At 39.9% G+C, this 20,542-nt stretch overlaps 2 protein-coding genes across 2 annotated transcripts; one reads left to right on the forward strand and one right to left on the reverse strand.

Moving 5' to 3' along the window:
• The first annotated feature begins 465 nt into the window (after positions 1-465).
• Positions 466-3,770, forward strand: LOC134668897 (ubiquitin-conjugating enzyme E2 variant 2). Its single transcript, XM_063526392.1, has 4 exons — positions 466-720; positions 850-992; positions 1,424-1,549; positions 2,695-3,770. The coding sequence occupies exons 1-4, from the start codon at positions 696-698 to the stop codon at positions 2,833-2,835; spliced, it is 435 nt and encodes a 144-aa protein (XP_063382462.1). The 5' UTR covers positions 466-695; the 3' UTR covers positions 2,836-3,770.
• Positions 3,771-5,463: 1,693 nt separating this feature from the next.
• LOC134668898 (SNF-related serine/threonine-protein kinase) lies at positions 5,464-20,281 on the reverse strand. Its single transcript, XM_063526393.1, has 8 exons — positions 20,014-20,281; positions 19,312-19,540; positions 17,745-17,950; positions 16,598-16,933; positions 15,946-16,230; positions 15,418-15,544; positions 10,040-10,192; positions 5,464-9,775 (listed from the first exon to the last, which is right to left on the reverse strand). Exons 2-8 carry the CDS (start codon positions 19,531-19,533, stop codon positions 9,143-9,145), a joined length of 1,962 nt encoding a protein of 653 aa, XP_063382463.1. The 5' UTR covers positions 19,534-19,540; positions 20,014-20,281; the 3' UTR covers positions 5,464-9,142.
• Positions 20,282-20,542: the final 261 nt, after the last annotated feature.

The raw sequence follows: 20,542 nt of genomic DNA on the forward strand, positions 1-20,542 counted from the left end.
AACGAACCAATCGCATGGCCGCTTCACCCCGCCGGCTGAGAACTTTCGATTTCCATGCTGCCGCCTCTCGCCACTGAATTCCCTGTGAAATTGTAAAACATAATATACAAAAACGACACTAAACAATAAAAGTAGAAATTAAAAAGGTATGTGTGACCTATATACGTTTAATTGTTTTACCCCAATTATGTCGCACAGTGGACGGCAACCGTTATAAAATTGTCTTCACATATGATGGGGTCCTTTAAGCAGACATCATTTTCTCATTCTTGCCTTAATCCAGTACATAACTGTGTCTCGCTCTCGCTAGTTTATTTTAAATGCACATGACTTGCACATGACGCATAACGATTGACGCATTCAACAAATACGTAACCGGTGTGGCAATGTGAAAAAATGTTTACCGGAAACTATTTTTTTAATACTGGCCAAACCTCTTCAGTAATCCATAGACTATAGAGTTTTCTGTAGTGACATTTGTCAAAGTCAGCAAAAATTGCTTCCCGTCACCCTATTCTTTTCTTTGATTGGGGAATTATTGGGATATTCATGGAAATATTTTCCACCATTAAAATAATATAAATTACCCTATTCTTTCAAAAAAGAATACTGGATTCAGTATAGTAAATGCGGAAGTATTAAATACGCAACCAAAGTAGCTGTATCAGTAGTGCGCGCCGGTGAAATTTGTGATCATGGCGAATCCGTCATCAGGCGTTGGTATGAATTTAGTTTATTTTTACTACTTTTTATTTTTTCATCTGATTAATTGAATTGGAATTTTTGTATTAATTCAAATAACACTTCATGTTGGCGTTATTAATTAACAATAAATATTTTTTTAAACAGTGGTACCACGGAACTTTCGTCTTCTAGAAGAACTTGAGCAAGGTCAGAAGGGAGTGGGCGATGGAACGATTTCTTGGGGACTGGAAAGCGATGATGATATGACTCTTACCCACTGGACTGGCATGATAATTGGACCCCCTAGGGTAATTTTTTTATTTGTTTATGTAATCTAAATTAAAATATTGTTCATTGAAAATGCTATGTGAAATACAAAACGACTATTTACAATAGTAGAACATTATAATTTTGTATTATGAAAAATCTATGACTGTTGCTAAGCAGCTTCTACCTTGGTTTGAGGTTATGGTGTATTATTAATGTATTCATGAATGGTAATAAATTAATCATTAACATTGTCAATATACGGTCTGGCAACCATATATTTTTGATGCATACATAACATGCACATTCAATTAAAAAGTAATTCAATTATTCCTTTAGCTAGGTATTGATAACTCATGAGTCATGTATTTATTTATTTATTACTTAACTGTACAACACATACTATGGATCAAAAAATGTATAGATACACACAGCCCTGACACTCTGTTCCAAATATTTTCTTACTTTGCAGACTCCATATGAAAATAGGATGTACTCACTTAAAGTTGAATGTGGCACTCGGTACCCGGATGAACCTCCAACTGCTAGATTTATCTCTAGGATCAACATGAATTGTGTCAATAGCCAGACTGGACTTGTAAGTATACTCTATCATACCAACTCCTACTATAAGGTATATAAAAAAAATTGCTGAAGGGGACCATAACCTTCTCTGCATCAAGAAGGAAAGATTACTCTTCTTGGCAGCTGACTGTACTTTTGATATCTTAGTCTATACTAAGAATCAACTGTTTTGACATCAAGCAATTTAGCATGTAGCATCTGATTAATAACATTATAAGTGTATGTAATATTTTGCCCAAAAGTCCCGAGTAGTCAGTCCTAATCAATAAATTATCATTAGAACACAGATGGTGGAAATATCCATATTCCACATTAACTATTGAATTGTCATTAGTAGCAGCCAAGGGCCACATAGTAGTTAACGAAGATGACGCGGGCCGCACTTTGGTAATATTTGTGACTTTAGCAGACATTGTCGATCGTCAGTACTTCATACAAAATAGCCAGGGAGGCTCGAGGCCGCATGCGGCCCGCGGGCCGCTGGTCTAAAGGCCTGTCTTCATATTGCACGGCAAACTATCGAACATTGGCTCGCGAGGCAGCCGCGCGCAATGCATACCGGGTTGGCTCGCGAGCCACGCCTTAAGCAGTGTTGAATATGAGTACTTTAATAATTTGAAGATGCAACTAGTGTCACAGCTTTCCATACAAAAACATGGTTTATTTTTAAATGCATGCCCACATCTGTGGAGTTTAAGTTGAACATCAAATAGAGGATGCATAATTACTATAATTAGATGTTGGGCATAGAATCTTTATCTGTCAACTTCCTGATTGACTGTAGTCACTTTGAGTTATTAGCCGGGTCCACACAGAGCGAGCATACGAGCCAGGCAATTTCCTCGCGCACAAAATGGCCAGTGTAGACGTGATTCGCGCGAGCCACCGTTTTGTTGCCGAGGAAATTACCTCGCTCGTATGCTCGCTCTGTGTGGACCCGGCTATTCATGTATCTCTTCCATGAATACTATGTTGGTTGTCTTTAAAGTTTCAGACAAGATTGGTCTCAGCTATGACATATGACTTACAAAAAATTGGGCTATTCCCACTAGTTACCACCAAGTTGCTACCAGTGGTAACTACTGAGATTTTTTTTTTCCCACCTTTAACCACTGGTAACTACTAGGGAGTTCTTTTTTATTCCATATATTTGTGCAGGTGGATAATAGACAAGTGCCTATTCTGGCGCGGTGGCAGCGTGACTACACCATTAAGACAGTGCTGCAGGAGCTGCGGCGCCTCATGACACTCAAGGAGAACATGAAGCTCTCACAGCCCCCGGAGGGCAGTACCTTCTAGTTCCTCACTAACCGCGTCTCAACATACATACCCAATCTACTCTGACACCACTCTTTACATTTCATAGGTTAAATGTTTCATAAGGAACCTTACCAATGTGCTTATCTTAATAATTATGTTGTGTTTGAAGAGTCAAGTCAGATTATGCTAAGAGTTATTCATTCAGGTTCAGTGTTTTGTGCATTTATTTAATATGCTATTTAATTTACCTTCATCAAGGTAGATTGGGTGAATAGAACTTCTAAGGATCATTTTTAAGAACCCCTTGGCTCTTAAAAACCCATGTAACGGGTAACACCCATTTATTTATCATATTACCTAAATTATTGTGGCCTTTAAAAAGTTAAACTTGCTTTGGTATTGTTAAGGCTAGTTTTACCATCTGTACTTTAGGTATGTGATTTTTATTCCTTTGTTTATGAACAGAGGATAGACGAGGCGTAGTAATACGATAACTTCTTTTATCACTGTTCATTGAGGAAGGAATGACCTAGACTTGCTTTTTTATTCTCATCTCGTATTTAAAATTAATTAGTTTAATTTCCCTTTTGGAAAATAATATCTTGTAACAGGCATTCTGCAGGAAGAAATAGCATTTTTTTCTTGTAATTTTAACATGATCAAGTGTAAAATATTTAAGAAAATGATTTATTTCTTAGGCACATAAGATAAAGTACTACTGGTTAATTATAAAGCTTTGCATATTTTAAATATTTCTTTAAATATACACGAGCATTATTGTAATAGGTACCGGCGGCTGGACGGCGGGGCCCCGGTTGGCTGTCAGCTTGTGAACTTAAATCCACACATCCAATTTATCCACTATTCATGAATTAATTGTGACAACCAAATGCTAAGTCAAATTGTTTCATAGCATTAATATTTTTACCAATGTATAACTAGCAAAGGTAAATAAATCAAAACTGTCATATATTTTGAGACTTATTTTAATATCCAATTCAACCTCAACATTGCAGAGAAGGTACTTACTGAAATAGCAAGTTAACATCTATCCTCATACCAAAAGTTATATAGGTATAATTGTCGTCATACACGGGTTTATATAGTGAGTTCGATAGTAAATGAAGAGCATGCTGCTGCTGTTTTGGAGGTAGGTACCTATAAGCAATTAGGTATTACGTTGTCTTGTTTCTGTTTGAAAAAGTGACCGTATATATAGTTTCTTGTAGGTTATCTGTATAAAGACATGCACCGAGCTTTGTTAGTTTGTTTGGTAGAGTAGAAGACAAGCGTGACTGCAGTAGGCAGAAACAAGACATTTTTGACTCAGGTTATTTGTTTAAACTTGAATAACTGTCAATAGAAAAGAATGCATAACGGCCGTATAGATAGATAGATACAGTCGCCATCAGATATATCGGAGCGGCCAACGTGTTCACAATATCTGAGCACGCACTCTTAACGTCTTGACAATAGAGGTGTGCTCAGATATTTGTGAGCGCCTTGACCGCTCCGTTATATTTGATGGCGTCTACAAATATGGGTATAAGGAACAAAATGCGGTAAAGAGAGTTCCCTTTTCCAGGCTGCACCAATCTTAATTCATTGAAAAGTCACATTTCCCGAAAGTGCAATGTAATTTGAACCTTAAATCGGAATGCTAAAGTTAAAATTCTATTGGCATGTATGCGGTCGATAAATCGACCTGGCCTGGAAAAGGGTTAGTACTCCGTTGGATTACTTCCAGTTACACTGATACGGATCCGCATGATGCCGCTCCGACGTGTGAGCGCGATGTGCAGCATCCAATGTGAAGACCGTCTGAATTCTTACCTTCCTTCAAACACCTTTGGAGCCTATAAATCGTAAATAGTCATTCCGCTTCTCCGTCTGTGTTTTTTAAGTGACTATTTCTATATAATGCAGCTTTCAAGAATTTCAGGCCAAATAAAGCTGATTTGATAGATACCTATTAGCCTACCTAATCGAACTATCATCCGTATCTGGAGTGAAACACATTCCTTGCGCATCATTGGTCGATTTGCAGCCTTAGGCACTGGTCCCACCGCGAGCTAGTAAGCTATGAGCTATCGGCTGTAAACACGAACAAAAGATAAGCACTCCCGTGTAAATAAGAGACACGGCGACATTTATAGCTCACCGCTGGGCGAGTAACTATAAATATCGCCGTGTCTCTTTTATTTACACGGGAGTGCTTATCTTTTGTTCGTGTTTATAGCCGATAGCTTACTAGCTCGCGGTGGGACCAGTGCCTTATATTCATTTTCCAGTAGGTATATGTAGCTTGGCCTTGCGCCGCAGTAGCTTGCTAGCTAAAATGGCAGCTTAAGAATCTATGAAAGACAGTAAGAGGGTCATTCCCCCTCAACAATTTCATTCCCCTGGCCATACCTAAATATTCGCAAATTCCCAGGATATTCTGCTAATAGTACATAATATAAAGTTAATATTCCTCTAATACGATCTTTGATCGTATATTATCTTCAGGTGACAACCTAAACTCACTTATTTTCAAAAAAATAAATAAAAATCAACCTTATTTCGGTACTAATACGGTTCACTATGGCTGGGAACTTGTAGTGGTAATTAGTGAGTTTTGGTTGTCGCCTGACGTTATATGGTCAGGCTTTACCATAAAACAAGGTGTTCGACACAAATACATTTAATAAATAATATTACACACAATACTGCAAATTAATTTCTTCTATAAGGGCCTCTGGCAAGAAAACTATACAAGAGGGTGGTCATTTATATCCCTCCATGAGGAGGCTTACTTAAAGAGTATAGTAAGTATATTAGGGGCTTCCTTAAATTAAATTTAAAGCTACATTTGTAATATGGAAGAAATGACGTTTTATTTATTCGTTGAGGTATTTAATTGTTAGAAACCAAAATAATTCAGGGATTCAACTGGGTGGAGGGTTATACACGATTTCGCCCTTTTAGTGAAATCCAATATAATATAGAATCTGAAATCAAATGAACGATTCTACAAATAAAACTTAATCATATTGTGATAAATTTACTGATACATAAATACATACAAGACCTATTTACTACAAGTCGTGGACAATTGCAAAAGCCTAATTAACGCCAAATACAGATGGCAACCAGGTACACAGTTATTAGAATATCAGTTTAAAACGCCTTAAGCTATCCACTTCACTCGTATAAATTTAATATAAATGTATAAATTCAAAGCTCGGATAATATCTGTATTATTGCACTGAAAACCCCGTTGTTTTAGTAACTGCTTCGGTGATAGCGAAAATACCATACGTTTACATTTTACATGCAATAAATTACAAAACAAAATTGAACATGAGCTTCTTTATAATATAACAGTAGAAAAATATAGGTACATTAAAAAAATCAGAAAGCAGCAGATTGTCTATAGAAATATTATATTAGATTTACAATGCCTGCAGAAATAAGATAAGTATAGCAATAAAATTATAATGTACCTATTCAAGCATTTAGCGTTCCCAAACTGCCACTAGGTACTACACAATTATATGTACCACGACACCAAGGCGCTAGTCCCCATGCAGGGACACTATGCTGACGGTCCCATGACATTTATGTTATGAGAATAAAGTGCAATCAAAAGCTTATTAAGAAAGAGAAGTACTATATTTGATGAATCGGCCAATAAATTACGCAATCGGACATCGACAATGAAATAATATTAAGGCATTCAGAACTTCACTGCAAACCACAAAGTTAAATGTAATAATGAGTATGTTAGTAATTTTGTTCATGGCGCTAGACTATCTTATTTATATAAGTAGGTAGTAGATATAGGTACGTATATTTCGATTAAATACACTACTTCACTCCAGTTTCTATAGGTATATTGAATTTAGTTTATTTTACATTAAAAATCATCTTAAAAGTGTCCTGTATAAAGTTAAAATAACAAGCACCAATAAAAAGTCCAATCTCAAAGTACATTATTTATGAAAGATTTAAATAAATCGTAAATTGTATAGACGTTGGCACCAACCAGGACAAAGTGTTGTTAGTTAACAAACAATTTATTAATCTTTGGTCTTGTTATTTTATTGCATCATCAATATCATCATGTTATCAAAGCACCCTGAGGTAAACAGAAGTCAAATATTTCATACCTACTTCTAAGTCCAACCCAACAAGCCGCAAAATGTAGAACAATAATGTATGTCAAATAGGTAAATGAAACGACAGTTACCGTTAGCACACATGATGACATATTATCAGAACCCTAAAAGCGAATTACCAAAACTATATAAGGATCAGATCAAAAGTTATTGAGTCACACAACAGAAAAAACTGCATCACAAAATTTTGTGACTGTCAGGGTAACTTCGTCTTAGTATTCATTATTATCCACGAATAGGTGAACAGTGACATTCCTAATATTTTTGCTGTGCGACGTCTAGAAATTTGGATCAGACCCACAATTTTATAAACAACTTTAAACGACATATTCAACTCGCAATGTAAATGGAAGTGTGAACCGATATGCATACTGGGATACTATATTATTGATACAAAGACGTTTCGAAATACACGAGATAGCATATCGCTGGTCCAATATTACAGGGTTCTATGTTAAAGATATCAAGATATTTGAAATTCGACTTAATGAATAGAATAATGTCACCATGCAATGTTCAAACAGCTCGATAAAAGTGAAACATAGAACCCTGCACTGTAATATCGGGCCAGCGATTTAAAGGTTCACGGATTTGATATTGGCATCACATCACTGCAAGTCAAACATATCGGCACCGATGTTAAAAGAGGCTCGCAAGCCGTGACCCGTCTTGTGGATTCGATGGCGGAGTTTAAAAAGCTGGACCTCTCTGTTAGCTGGTACTCAAGCACATCAAATTTGAAAAAGTTAATTACAATATGAACGTTTCATTTTTGTGACTCGACAGACCTTTTTTGGACCAACAGCTGGACTCCAGCCATGAGCCCAAGTCGAACTAGACCTTTGTAATAAAACGATAATGTTCCACCAAACTGAACGAAATAATCTGTACTTATTTTAACATTATATATGAAATAGACTATTTATTTACAACAATTTAATATTTATGTACACAGATATTTATGTTATACATTTAACATTTTTTCATAGTTAACATTCCCATTTTAAGACACATACAATTTACAAAACCAATCAACCTAGTAACAGAAAACACATCTAATTTAACTAACATGTAGGAAATGCCACAGTTTCATACTAAACAAACTAGCAACCAACAGTTTTCGGAAGTTGATAATATTCTAAACGATTAAAACGACTGTAATCCTACGAGCAAGTTTAATTATTTCTTTGATTATTGGTCTATGTTTATGTTTATGCTCAGCACAGTTATGAATTGTCAGTACTTTGTCCTATATGTGATGACGATGAGGTTCAATTCCTACCCGTGAAATGAAATGGAGTAACCCTGTTTACCTATGAACCATCTCAGGAAAAATAGAGAAATGTTTCGTTATGTTGGGGTTACCGCAAATACAATAAACCAGGGCTCTCCAAACCCCGGCCCGCGGGCCATATCCGGCCCGCGACGCGTTCCAATCCGGCCCGCCGACACCCAAAGCGTCCGGCCCGCGGGAGCCAGGCTCTTGGAGACCCCTGTAATAAATGATGTTACAGTTGTCTTGAGCGACGAGGAGTCGACTGAACAGTACAAATGTAATACACTCATCAGCATCACGTTTTAATCAACTTCGATATCACATTCAGCCAAGACATCCTTCTGACGATAATCATTATTTTTCAAATATCGCACCAACATAATCGTCCTAGCAGAAATGTAACCTTTCGATATGTCTATCAACTATAACGCATCGATTATTCACTAAGTCGACAACGCTACGGGGATGCATAATTGAAATTATTAAATAAGTTTAATTTATTGCTTTGTTCAAGACGGCAGTTCCGCACCGGACAATCGTTAGATTAAACTAAAACTTTCTTAACTAGAACTATCTTTTGGCGGCGCGTGGAGCGAGTCGCGGCCGACACGACCGACACAACAGTTACCGTATCATGTAGCGAGGCGAGGGCGAGTGCAAGTCGTCGCAGGTGGGCGCGCGACCGTCAAACTCGCAAACTTAGCTCCAACGGATCCTCCGCGAGCCGACCGGCGCCCGCGGCGGCCGCGTCGAGCGCCACAAACTCGAGGAGACGGCTCAGGCACGAGTCGTCGGTCGTCCTCAGAGCGTCCTCGCCGTAACAGTCCACCGGGGAGGCTCGGCTCGCCCTCGACAGCGGAGCGGGGTCACGCCGCGCCGGGCACTCGGGGTCCCGGCGGCGGCGGCGGCGCTAGCACAGGCCGTGCAGGCGGCGCTGCGCCGGCTGCGGCCGCGCGGCCGCCAGCAGGCGCAGCAGCGGCCGCCCGCAGAAGGCCACCAGCCCGCCGGCGCCCGCCCAGCGCGCCGCCGCCGCCTCCTCCACCTCCGCGATGCGGTTGAGCGAGCGCGACTCGCGCAGGCGGGACTCCTTGCGGGCGGCGCGGCGCCGGCGGCCGGTGCTGGCGCCGCCCTGCTGGCGCGCGTCGCCGGCCGCGCCACCGCCGCGGTCGGCGCCGGCGCCGGGCGCGCCCTGCAGCGCGGCGCGGGCGGCGGGGCGCGCGCCGCGGCCGCCGGCGCCGGCGCCGCGCTCCTGGCTGTCGCTGGAGTCGTCGTGCGAGTCGCGACGCGCGCGCTCGGGCGGCGCGTCGTTCTGCTCGGCGGCGCGCTTCTTCTTCTCGGAGTCGTCGTCGGAGAGGTCGGAGGAGGAGCAGGAGCCGGCGCGGGGCCGGCGGCGGCGCACGTCGAGGCGCTGGCGGCGCGCGGGCGGCGGCGCGGGCGGCACGCGCGGCGGCGCCTCCGCACTCTCCGCCGCCGGCGCCGCCGCCGCCTCCGAGCTCTCCGCCGGTGCCGTGGGAGGATCCGTCGGGTTATCTTCTAGATTCACCTGAAGAGATAATTTAGGTTAACTGGGAACTTATACTTTAAATACCCACTGACAGGTATTACGTACTGATAAATTGATAGTTTAATAGCGTACGATAGTAGCTGCTGCACTCGCCTAATCCCATTACTTGTCTCACTTCCCGGGCATAAAAGGGCTCATTCGTACGCACTTGCAGTTGCAACCGCGGCATTAGGTCGGCAGGCTGCCCACAATGATACTCTTAATACTGTACCCACTGTAGGCAGATACTCGTTACATACGGACCCGGGTGAGCGTGACGGCGAGCGCGGCGGGCGGGCGCGCGACGCGCAGGCGGCCCTCGGAGCGCGAGCCGCGCCGCGCGTCCGCCACGCGCCCGCCGGGGCTGCTCTCCTCGTCGTCTTCTTCTTCGCGGACTATGCTGCACTTTCTTGACCTCTGTGAAACGTAAAAGGGTTAGAATGTCCGTAATTACGTTGACGCACGAGTACCCTCAAGAAATGATGACTAATTTAGGGCTGATTTAGACGGTGCGCGAACTCGCATGCGATTTTAGTTACATTGCGGACTGTTGGTTACGTCCAATTCAACCGACCGATCAAAACCCGCAATGGTATGAAACTCGCATCGTCTAAATCAGCCCTAACGTATGCGGAGTGAAATTTGGTCAAAGTTTGTTATATAAAATATAAAAACACAAAAATCTAAATAAAAAATATGTGTTGCCAATGTAAAGCCAATATATCTGTCAATCAGTTTGGTAAGTCTCATAAAGATTGGTTGTTTAATTTTGTAATTATGGTAAATCAACAAGAACGCCGTCGTCAAACAGTATGTAATTTCTATAGTAGCCATCCCCTATGGCCGAAATCAAAGGTGGTGGAACATTTTGTGCAAATGGGTGAGAGTCGAAGCACTATTTACAATATTCTGGCGTCCTTTGCCTTGATGAAAACCACTGCCAGAAAGCCTGGTTCTGGAAACTATTCCGTTTATAATGTATATATCAAGGCTTAGTGTAAAAAATAGGTTACTCCCATGCGAGATGCTTTACGGCAGTTCTGTGGTACTTTGTCCATCGCTGTCGAAAACACAGATGTCGGCATTTTATTCAGCTCCGATTTTATTTTTCGAATCAAACTCTGTAGATTTTTGGGGCGAAAATTATTGCAATATACTCGCCTCTTTAGATTTGCCCAAAAATCTTCTATAGGGCGAAGTTGCGGAACATTAGGTGGATTTGATGTCTTCGGTACGTATGGGATGTTTAACTCCGCCATTTTGCAAAGGGTTTTTTTGGAATAATGGCTTGAGGCTAAGTCTGGCCAAAACACTACATTTTCTCCTCTATGACTCGTATTTATGAAATCCCGCACTAATGGCAAACAACGCTCTATGTAGCGGTCGGCGTTCACAGCTAAACCTGACTCAAAGAATACAGGCTTAGGCATTCCGCGTCGACTGATGGCAAGCATAGCAAAACTTTTTTAGGAAATTTTGTATGCTCAACATATTTCACGTTCTCATCGGTTGGACCATTGGTGTTCTCAAAATAGTAATTGCCTTGCCACTCGTTTCCATCTAACGTGAAATATGACTCGTCATCCATAACGCAAGTGACATTGTTTTTAGCGTAAAATATTTCTTTGACTAATTTACACAACCGTACTTTCTGAGTGATTTCTTGGTTTTCAGAGACAGTGGGCTTAACTTTTCTACATCGCTTATCAATGCCCATGTCTTTAAGATATTTTTTAACAGTTTTGCCGTCAGTTTTAAATTTTCTTCCGAGCTCTCTATAAGATTGTGCGACACGGCCGGCCGTAATTTTCTTTAATCGAGCTCTCTCAGAAACCTTGCTCAAGCTGGAATAGTTTCCAGAACCAGGCTTTCTGGCAGTGGTTTTCATCAAGGCAAAGGACGCCAGAATATTGTAAATAGTGCTTCGACTCTCACCCATTTGCACAAAATGTTCCACCACCTTTGATTTCGGCCATAGGGGATGGCTACTATAGAAATTACATACGGTTTGACGACGGCGTTCTTGTTGATTTACCATAATTACAAAATTAAATAATTTTTAAGAAAAAAAACCGACTTCTATGGGGGCCGGTGAAAGATTATTGTAGATGGTATACTATGTAGAAAAGGAGGTAAAACCACCCACTTTTCTACTAGCATTTCGCTTCTGTAAGGGTCGTAGTTCTAGCCTAACCTAACCCACTTCTCTGATAGCAGTTCGGTTCTGTGAGGATCGCAGTTCAAACCTAACTTAACCCACTTAACGGCGCATGCGGTGCGGTGTACGGGGGTTTAAGCGGGAGGGGTTAGTAAGATTGGCATCATCATACTTATATACTTACACATTTTATGGTAGGTATAACCATAGTGGTTTATTCAGTTAAGGTATCATAGTGGTTTTCCGGGTCAAGGTCCGGGACCGAGTCCGGGTCTGAGTCCGGGTCCGAGTCCGGGTCCGAGCCCGGGTCCAAGTCCAGGTCCGCGTCCGGGTCCGAACCGGATCCGGGTATGAGTCCGGTTCTGGGTCCGAGTCCGGGTCCCAGTCCAAGTCAAAATCGAAATTCGTAATCACCAAATGTGTACTATGCGTTGTTGAAGAGTTCTGTTCTGGTCATCATCAGCAGTTCCATTTCATCAAATGCGACAGTTTTTAATGTAAATGCTTGATTTTATGATGAAAATACACAAAAATCTATGCGTATGCCTTTAATATTTGAGGAGTTCCCTCGATTCCTTATGGATCCCATCATCAGAACTCGAGCTTGACAAAAATGTGGCTTAAAAACTTAACTTGCTTAACAAACATAACGAAGAGGAAAAATCGCCAAACGTGAACTATGCGTCGTTGAAGAGTTCTGTTCTGATCATCATCAGCAGTTCCACTTCATCAAATGCGACAGTTTTTAATGAAAATGCTTAATTTTCTGATGTAAATACACAAATCTCTATACGCATGCCTTTAATATTTGAGGAGTTCCCTCGATTCCTTATGGATCCCATCATCAGAACTCGAGCTTGACAAAAATGTGCATTAAAAACTTAACTTGCTTAACAAACATAACGAAGAGAAAAAATCGCGAAACGTGAACTATGCGTCGTTGAAGAGTTCTGTTCTGATCATCATCAGCAGTTCCACTTCATCAAATGCGACAGTTTTTAATGAAAATGCTTGATTTTTTGATGTAATTACAAAAATCTCTATACGCATGCCTTTAAGATTTGAGGAGTTCTCTCGATTCCTCATGGATCCCATCATCAGAACTCGAGCTTGACAAAAATGAAGCTTAAAAACTGAACTTGCTTAACAAACATAACGAAGAGGACAAATCGCCAACCGTGAACTATGCGTCGTTGAGGAGTTCCGTTCTGATCATCATCAGCAGTTCCACTTCATCAAATGTCACTTTTTTGGATGTATATGCTTGATTTGATGATAAAAACCCAAAAATCACTATATTTTAAGATTTGAGGAGTTCCCTCGATTCCTCATGGAACCCATCATCAGAACTGGGTTTTGACAGAAACGGGACCAATCTGTATGCATATACATTCAATCAAAAAAATAATTTTCAAAATCGGTCCAGTAATGACGGAGATATGGAGTAACAAACATAAAAAATAAAATAAATAATAAAAATAAAAAAAATAATAAAAAAAAACATACAACCGAATTGATAACCTCCTCCTTTGGGATTTGGAAGTCGGTTAACAACCAATCTTTATGAGACTTACCAAACTGATTGACAGATATATTGGCTTTACATTGGCAACACATATTTTTTATTTAGATTTTTGTGTTTTTATATTTTATATAACAAACTTTGACCAAATTTCACTCCGCATACGTTATGCGCGCCCATCAAGCACTCGTCCAAATAACTGAAAGGCATAGTTTACACAGGTTCATTCAATAATCCACACCTCTACGCGGGATTTTATATGCGTCATGAAAAATGTTCAAACCATTGCTTTAAAATTTCGAATCGATTCATCCGTTTAGTGTTGCTGCCGTTGCTGCGCAAAAACACCGATATACATAGCCATACCTAAAAATTTCGGAGATGAAGCGAAATGAGGCGGAATTAAATTTGGGTAAAGTTTGGATATGTAAAATGTAAATAAAAATATCAAACTGAAATGATATCTAACTGCCAATTTAATGTCCGTAGAAGGTAATATCTGTCACTTAAATCTGGTAAGTCTCATGGGAATAGGATTATTTCTCTTGAGATGATGATCAATCGAGAAAAACGACGGCGCGAAACTGTAAGTACAGTAAAGGGCCAAAAAGAATGCACATCGGCAATCATCGCATTTCCGAATACAAACGAATGCTCATTTCCATGTACATCAATTATTAGGTTATTCGTTTATCAGAATTTGAATTTAGAACTAAGTACTTTATTGTTGTTTTGTTTTGATTTCACGTGAAATATATAGAGCTGTAAAACACGATGTAACTATTTTTAATTATTGCTATGTTCTTGTCAGGGAAAAATAATCTTCATAAATATATATTTTATATAAGATCGACAAAAAGTGTAATATTGTAATGACAAATCTCTGTTGAACCTAAATAATTACTTACATTAACATCCTCATGTTTTTTAAATTGGTTGGCTTCAGATAAAAAATATTTATAAACATTGTGGATAATTTCGCGTGACTGGTAGAGTAACGGCTTACCTTTTTTCCCTATAATAGTACAAATTTAATTTTATAGGGGTTTTAGCAGCTCTATATATATATTGACTTAGATAGGCGACTGCACTCTCTCGCATTTGAACCATGACTGACAAAACAAACGTCATGGTGTGTGCGACACAGATATCGCTATACGAAGTCGAAATTAGCCGATTGCCTCTTTCTAAAGCTCGATGTGCATTCTTTTTGGCCCTTTACTGTACCTATAGTTTGTAAGCATGATCAATACTTGGTACTTTGTGAGTTGTGTATCCAATTGTTACTTCTGTGTATCTTCTTGTCTATAGGCAGAACCGAACTAGCCCTGTTTCTACTTATTACCATATCTATATGTTATATTTAATGGAACTATAGGTCTTTTTGTATATCTACAAGCTTAAACATATTTGTATGTGACTGTTTGTTTCCTAAATAAATTAAAAAAAAAAAACAAAAACAAAAAGAAATAGGTGAGAGCTGAAGCTCTGTTTATAATACTTTTGCATTATTTTTCTTAGTAGCTGTAGGTAGTTGCGCCAGTAGCAGTGGCGTAGCGTGAACTAATCTAGCCGTGGGCACAGAATAAATAATAGTACTAGGTACAGAAGATTCACTCTCTAACAAAACGCGTCTGTTACGATTAGGATAGAATATGACCGCTAGGTGGCGACAGCGCCACGCTCAGCTTATGGCTAGCCACCAAAATTGGTGTGGGACGGATGTACTTGCTACCTGTTGCAAAGCGACGAAATCGCGGAGTGCGCCACGCCTGCCGTGGCCGAAGTCGTATCTAAGAGGCTTTTCTTTCAATGTATATTCCCAAGGTAATAAAAAGGGTTGGCTTCCGCGAGGCCCCCTTATATGCGTGGGCGAGGGCCCACTTAGCCCACGCCTAGCTACGCCACTGGCCAGCAGATTGATTGGTTTGACGGGGCTTCATTGTTGAATGTGATACTTACGGGGGGAGCATCCTGTGGTGTGCGAGGCGCGGTGGGGAGCGTCGGCGGCGCCAGCAGATTGTTAGACCGGGACCCTCCTCGCGACACACTCAGCACCTCGGGCCTTCGGGCCAAGTTTTCTTCTTGCCTGAACAAATAAAAATCCTGTTTTGAAAAGATGATTGCACAAATAGCGGGAACGAGAGCATGTGACTGCCGGCGCTTTTCTCGAGGTTTTAAAGTGTTATGTTTTAATAACAAGGCTAAAGAAAAGAGTACTCAAAACAGTAGCAGAGGTATAAATGGCGGTTACTCCACCGACAAGAATTGGGCTCTTAAATACTCAATGATGATGTAAGGCGGTATTTGGGTTGATTATCGTTGTTGGTATTAACACTCCTGTCCACCCTTTACTGGTCCGTGCGCGCGGCGCGTCATCGTGAACCTATTTAATATTGGGCTATAGCCACGTCAGAAAAAGTTTATAATTTTTACTCTTCTAAAAATTATAAAACAAAGCAAATTACTGAACTCTAAAAATAAACCTACCTTTTAGCTCTAAGCTTCCTCTCAGCCAACAAATAATACGTAGCAGTTATATGATTATATTCATTCTTCTCCAGCGCCTCCAATATCTGTTCCTTGGTCGCCACGCTGACCATTCTCTGCATGATGTTCGCGCGGTCCTCCTCTGAGAGTTGTTCGCGAGTCACGAGGGGCGTGTCACACTCGTGCGATGGGGCGGACTCGCCGCCGGTCACCCACGGGTCGGCGGAGATCTCCGCTAGCGTGGCGCGCTTCTCTGGCTCGCGAACTAGCATACGTCCAATTAGCCTGCGGGCAAATGGAAATTAGACCGAAAATATGCTGTCATTTAACAGTGGTATAAAACGATGCTTTTAGACTATGTATTCATTACCTCGAAATTTCGGAACACTCACGATTCCTAAGCTAAGTAAGGGATTAAGCGACGTCCGAAACGTCAACGTTTAGGTAAAATAATAAGTGCAAATTTAATCATGTTTGCAATTTCATAATTCATAAGAAAGTGCTGACAATAATAATGAAATTACCGGCACTTTAGATGCATTATCCTAGACTGCCGAGTTAAATTATTGTCCAGTTGACAATGGATCGCGTGATTGGCGTGATTATAGCCACTTATGCAATTAGAAAATCGGTAATATCATGCTTTACTTACTTTTTACAACCTGTTGATATATGCGGTGGTATTGTGTATTTACAGTCCATGATCATCGTTAGCGTTTCACTGTCATTGGCTTCTTGGAATGGAGCTTGCCCGCACACGAGCATGTAAAGAATAACCCCGAGCGACCACACGTCCACGGCGGGCGCATCGTACGAGTCCCCTAACAGAATCTCAGGAGCCGAATAAGCTAAGGAACCACAGGAAGTCTCTAGTTTTTGTCCGGGACAAAATTTATTGCTAAAACCAAAGTCAGTCAATTTCACTACACCTAATCTTTCGAAGAAAACTACGTTTTCAGGTTTCAGGTCTCGATGCACAACATGTAACCTGCAATAAAGACAATAACAGCGATTAGTGACGTGACGTAAACCTTGTAATGATCAGCAATCATTTGTGTACTTTGTCTTCCCGTCAAACCCATAATCAATTAGCCTTTGTAGTTAAAAATAACAACAATGTTGGGCATCAATGGCACCAACGTGACTTTAAGTTAGCATTTTACACGATTTAAAATGCTTACGTTTTATCAAAGAATAGTCAATAATAAAGAGTGGTATAGTATGATTTTTTCCAGTTTGGGTGCTAATCCGTTAAACAAAAGCCTTTGTTTCTTTTAAGAGCGGTCTACAGCACGTGTCAAAGCAACCATGTCGTATAAAAAGCAACTATCGTGATAGTATTAAGGTTCAAATTCATATGACTGCTTGTTCAGAGAACAATCAGGGTGGTCTTGTTTTTGGAGAGAAAAACGTGTTATCTCCGAATGGGCTGTTTCATGAATCTGAACCATATAATTAGAACGGTAAATTTGCTTTTTAAACGGGCTTGTTCCCGTTACTTACGGGGCTATTAGCAGTAAGCATTGTAACCACTGCATAAAGGAAACAATACCTTTTGTTTAACAGATTAGGGTCCGAGCCCGAAAAAATCACCTGAGATAATTCATACTATAATGTCGAAGAAATAATAAATGGTGGTGGTAGGTATTTCTAAACTGTGATTTCACTCCACTTCCTAAATTAAGAGCCTTCCTGGTTGCTTAACAGGCCCTAAAAATTCAAATCTTAAATAGAATTATTATAGATTCATCAATATCCCCTCTATTAACACCTACTCTTTGTTTTTTTGGTATATTCACCTGTGGCAGTATGAGATTGCACGAACTATTTGTCGGAAATAATTGCGGGCCAGAGACTCCGACAAGCCAGACTCGTGCCTCATGATGTAGTCGTACAAGTCGCCGCCGTCGCCCAGCTCCAGGATCAAGTACAGTTTGGTTTGTGTGTTTATTACTTCATATAATCTTACTACGTTGGGATGTTGGACTAATTTCATGCAGTGAACCTGAAACAATACATCTAGATTTTACGAATCCCACCAAATATAACCCTAAGATGACCCCAAGGACTTGGTTTGTGACATAATTTTGACACCAACCATCTTAGGTTGTAGAATACTACATCCAGATGCTGTTATACACTGGAAGCACTGAATCCATAACTCAACATAGTCTAAAAGGCTAAAAGATCAAAAAGATAGCTCAGATGATGTGAAGATCAGGGAATCTAAACTTCTGAAATATGAAATTTAAAGACTAATGTGAGAAAACACAGGACCTATTTATTGGAGATAAAGATAACAAATAAAAAACTTAGTGCAACTACCAAGCCAATAGATTAAAAACGCGAAATCTCTACCAAAGGTAATAAACATGGATTATTTTATTTAGCGATAAGACCGCCTATTGCTACCTTTATTTACATTGTAAATAAATCTGTTATTGAATTTTTCTTTTGTGGTGCAATAAAGTATATTTACTTACACATAATGAGATTAGAGGATTAAGGGGATTACAAACCTCCTCACATATACTACGCACTTACACACTATAAGTGTAAAGCGGGCCACAGACCATCAGTTTTAACTGTTCAGTCAAACTGTTCAGTTAAAACGTATGTGTGTAGGCAAATTTTTCAACTGCACAGTTCAAAGATTTGCCTACACACGTACGTTTTAACTGAACAGTTCGACTGAACAGTTAAAACTGTGCAGTAAAAACTGATGGTCTGTAGCCCGCTTAAACCGCCTGCCCATTCCACAGCACAGCACAGCAAAAGTACCAATACGAGAGATGTCCAAAGAATGAAGCTAAGGCATGCGCAAGTACAGAAAAGAAGGAAGTGATGAAAAAGGATTACTCAAGTTTTTGGTACATTGTTCAAGAACAAGTGGAAATAGGTGACTTCCAGTACTGGTCTTATTTAATTGTTATAGTTTTTGTAAGAGATTGTTTTTTTTTTAATCTAATTTTTATAGAGGCTTTGGACACTCTGGGTGAACATGTCAGCCTCATGTAAGAGATTGTGTTATGTAATAAAGACAGCGGCTGAACTCTATATCTAGCCATGGGATAAGTCGCATCTGCGAGGCCCTTTTCTTTCACTGTGCCCAAGGGGCTTTGTGTGAGGCAGTAAGGCAACTCCGAATTTGTATTTTTGTTACACGCTTTATACTTGCAATAGCTAGACCTGGTGTCTCATTCAGGATTGCTTACTTTATACACTTTGATCACAAATAACTACTATTATTCCACTACGGATCTCCTCATTATTAAGGTATTAGGCTCCCCCTTTCCTGGCTTCCTTGCGCTCATTGGGTTCACACTTTGATAATAAAATATTAAATATGTAGAAAAACAATCTTACCTCTTGAAATAAATGTGATGTAGAAACATCATCTAATTTGCTCTTGTCTATAACTTTCACGGCAACTTTTTCTCCAGTGAACACATGCCGAGCCAGCTTGACCACAGCAAAATGCCCGGAACCCAGGGTATCCAGGAGGTCATACAACCCGGCAATTTTGGTCTCATATGGACCTCCTGCCATCCCCACTCCACCTCCAGCGCCTCCTCCGTTGTTATTCATTTTATTTCTTAAACAAATATACACATTAGAATTCAGTTTGGTAGTATAAGTGAGTATTAAAACAGACCAACTAGATATTAATTTATTATTAAAAGTTGAGTTAAGATGACTGTATAATCAAATATAGTAATTATGTATTCATGAAAGTAACTTATACTATCTAGTATTTAAATGAACAAAAGTAAGCATTATCTAAGCTTATCCAAATGAAAACATAAATGTTAATCAAACATGCAAAATTATCACAATGTAATATTTCCAAATTCTGATTACATTAAAATACAAATAAATATTTATATAATACGGGTACACTGTTGTTGATAAGTTCATGTTTATCAAAAAAATATGGGGGATGAAGGCAGGTATTAGACACATGACCTAGTTTATGATATTACTAATGTATTTGGTACACAAATGGACATATATTGTATAATGTAATAGATATAGAAGTGCCATCTAAATAATAAAATACTCGCTTACCTACGTGGAAAATTTTATTATTTTATAATAAGCAGAGAGAACCAACACTAGGGTAGAATCCCCATCAACTTCCTTCGTGCGTCATAGTTGGTGATTTCAGAGCCACACTAACATAATTTGAAATAGTAATTAGTCTTTGTAACAACAAAATCGCATTATTTAGTTATAAAATTGTAATATCGAACGTAAGTAGAAATTGATTGAAGTCACAATTTCGCCATTTCACAAAACCAGTTCAGAAACGCTAGCAGTACTATGCTATGCTTGTGCTTGGCATCGTTTGGGACTCTAGCAGGCTGATTTTTGAACGTTTTGAGCTTATTGCACACTACCGCGCTAGAGGAAGCTGAGAAAGGAAGACAAGGAAAATAAAATTGGGTTGTTATTTTATTGTCATTCACTAAATTATAAACCTATTAGCCTAAGCGCCCACCACGATTTTAATTTTTGCGACACGATTTTAGAATCGCGCTGTAATTTATCGCAGAAAATTCACTGCACGCACTGCGATGAAAAGTCGACGATTTGT

The sequence above is a fragment of the Cydia fagiglandana genome, chromosome 11 (genome assembly GCF_963556715.1).
Source record: "Cydia fagiglandana chromosome 11, ilCydFagi1.1, whole genome shotgun sequence".
Taxonomy (NCBI): domain Eukaryota; kingdom Metazoa; phylum Arthropoda; class Insecta; order Lepidoptera; family Tortricidae; genus Cydia; species Cydia fagiglandana.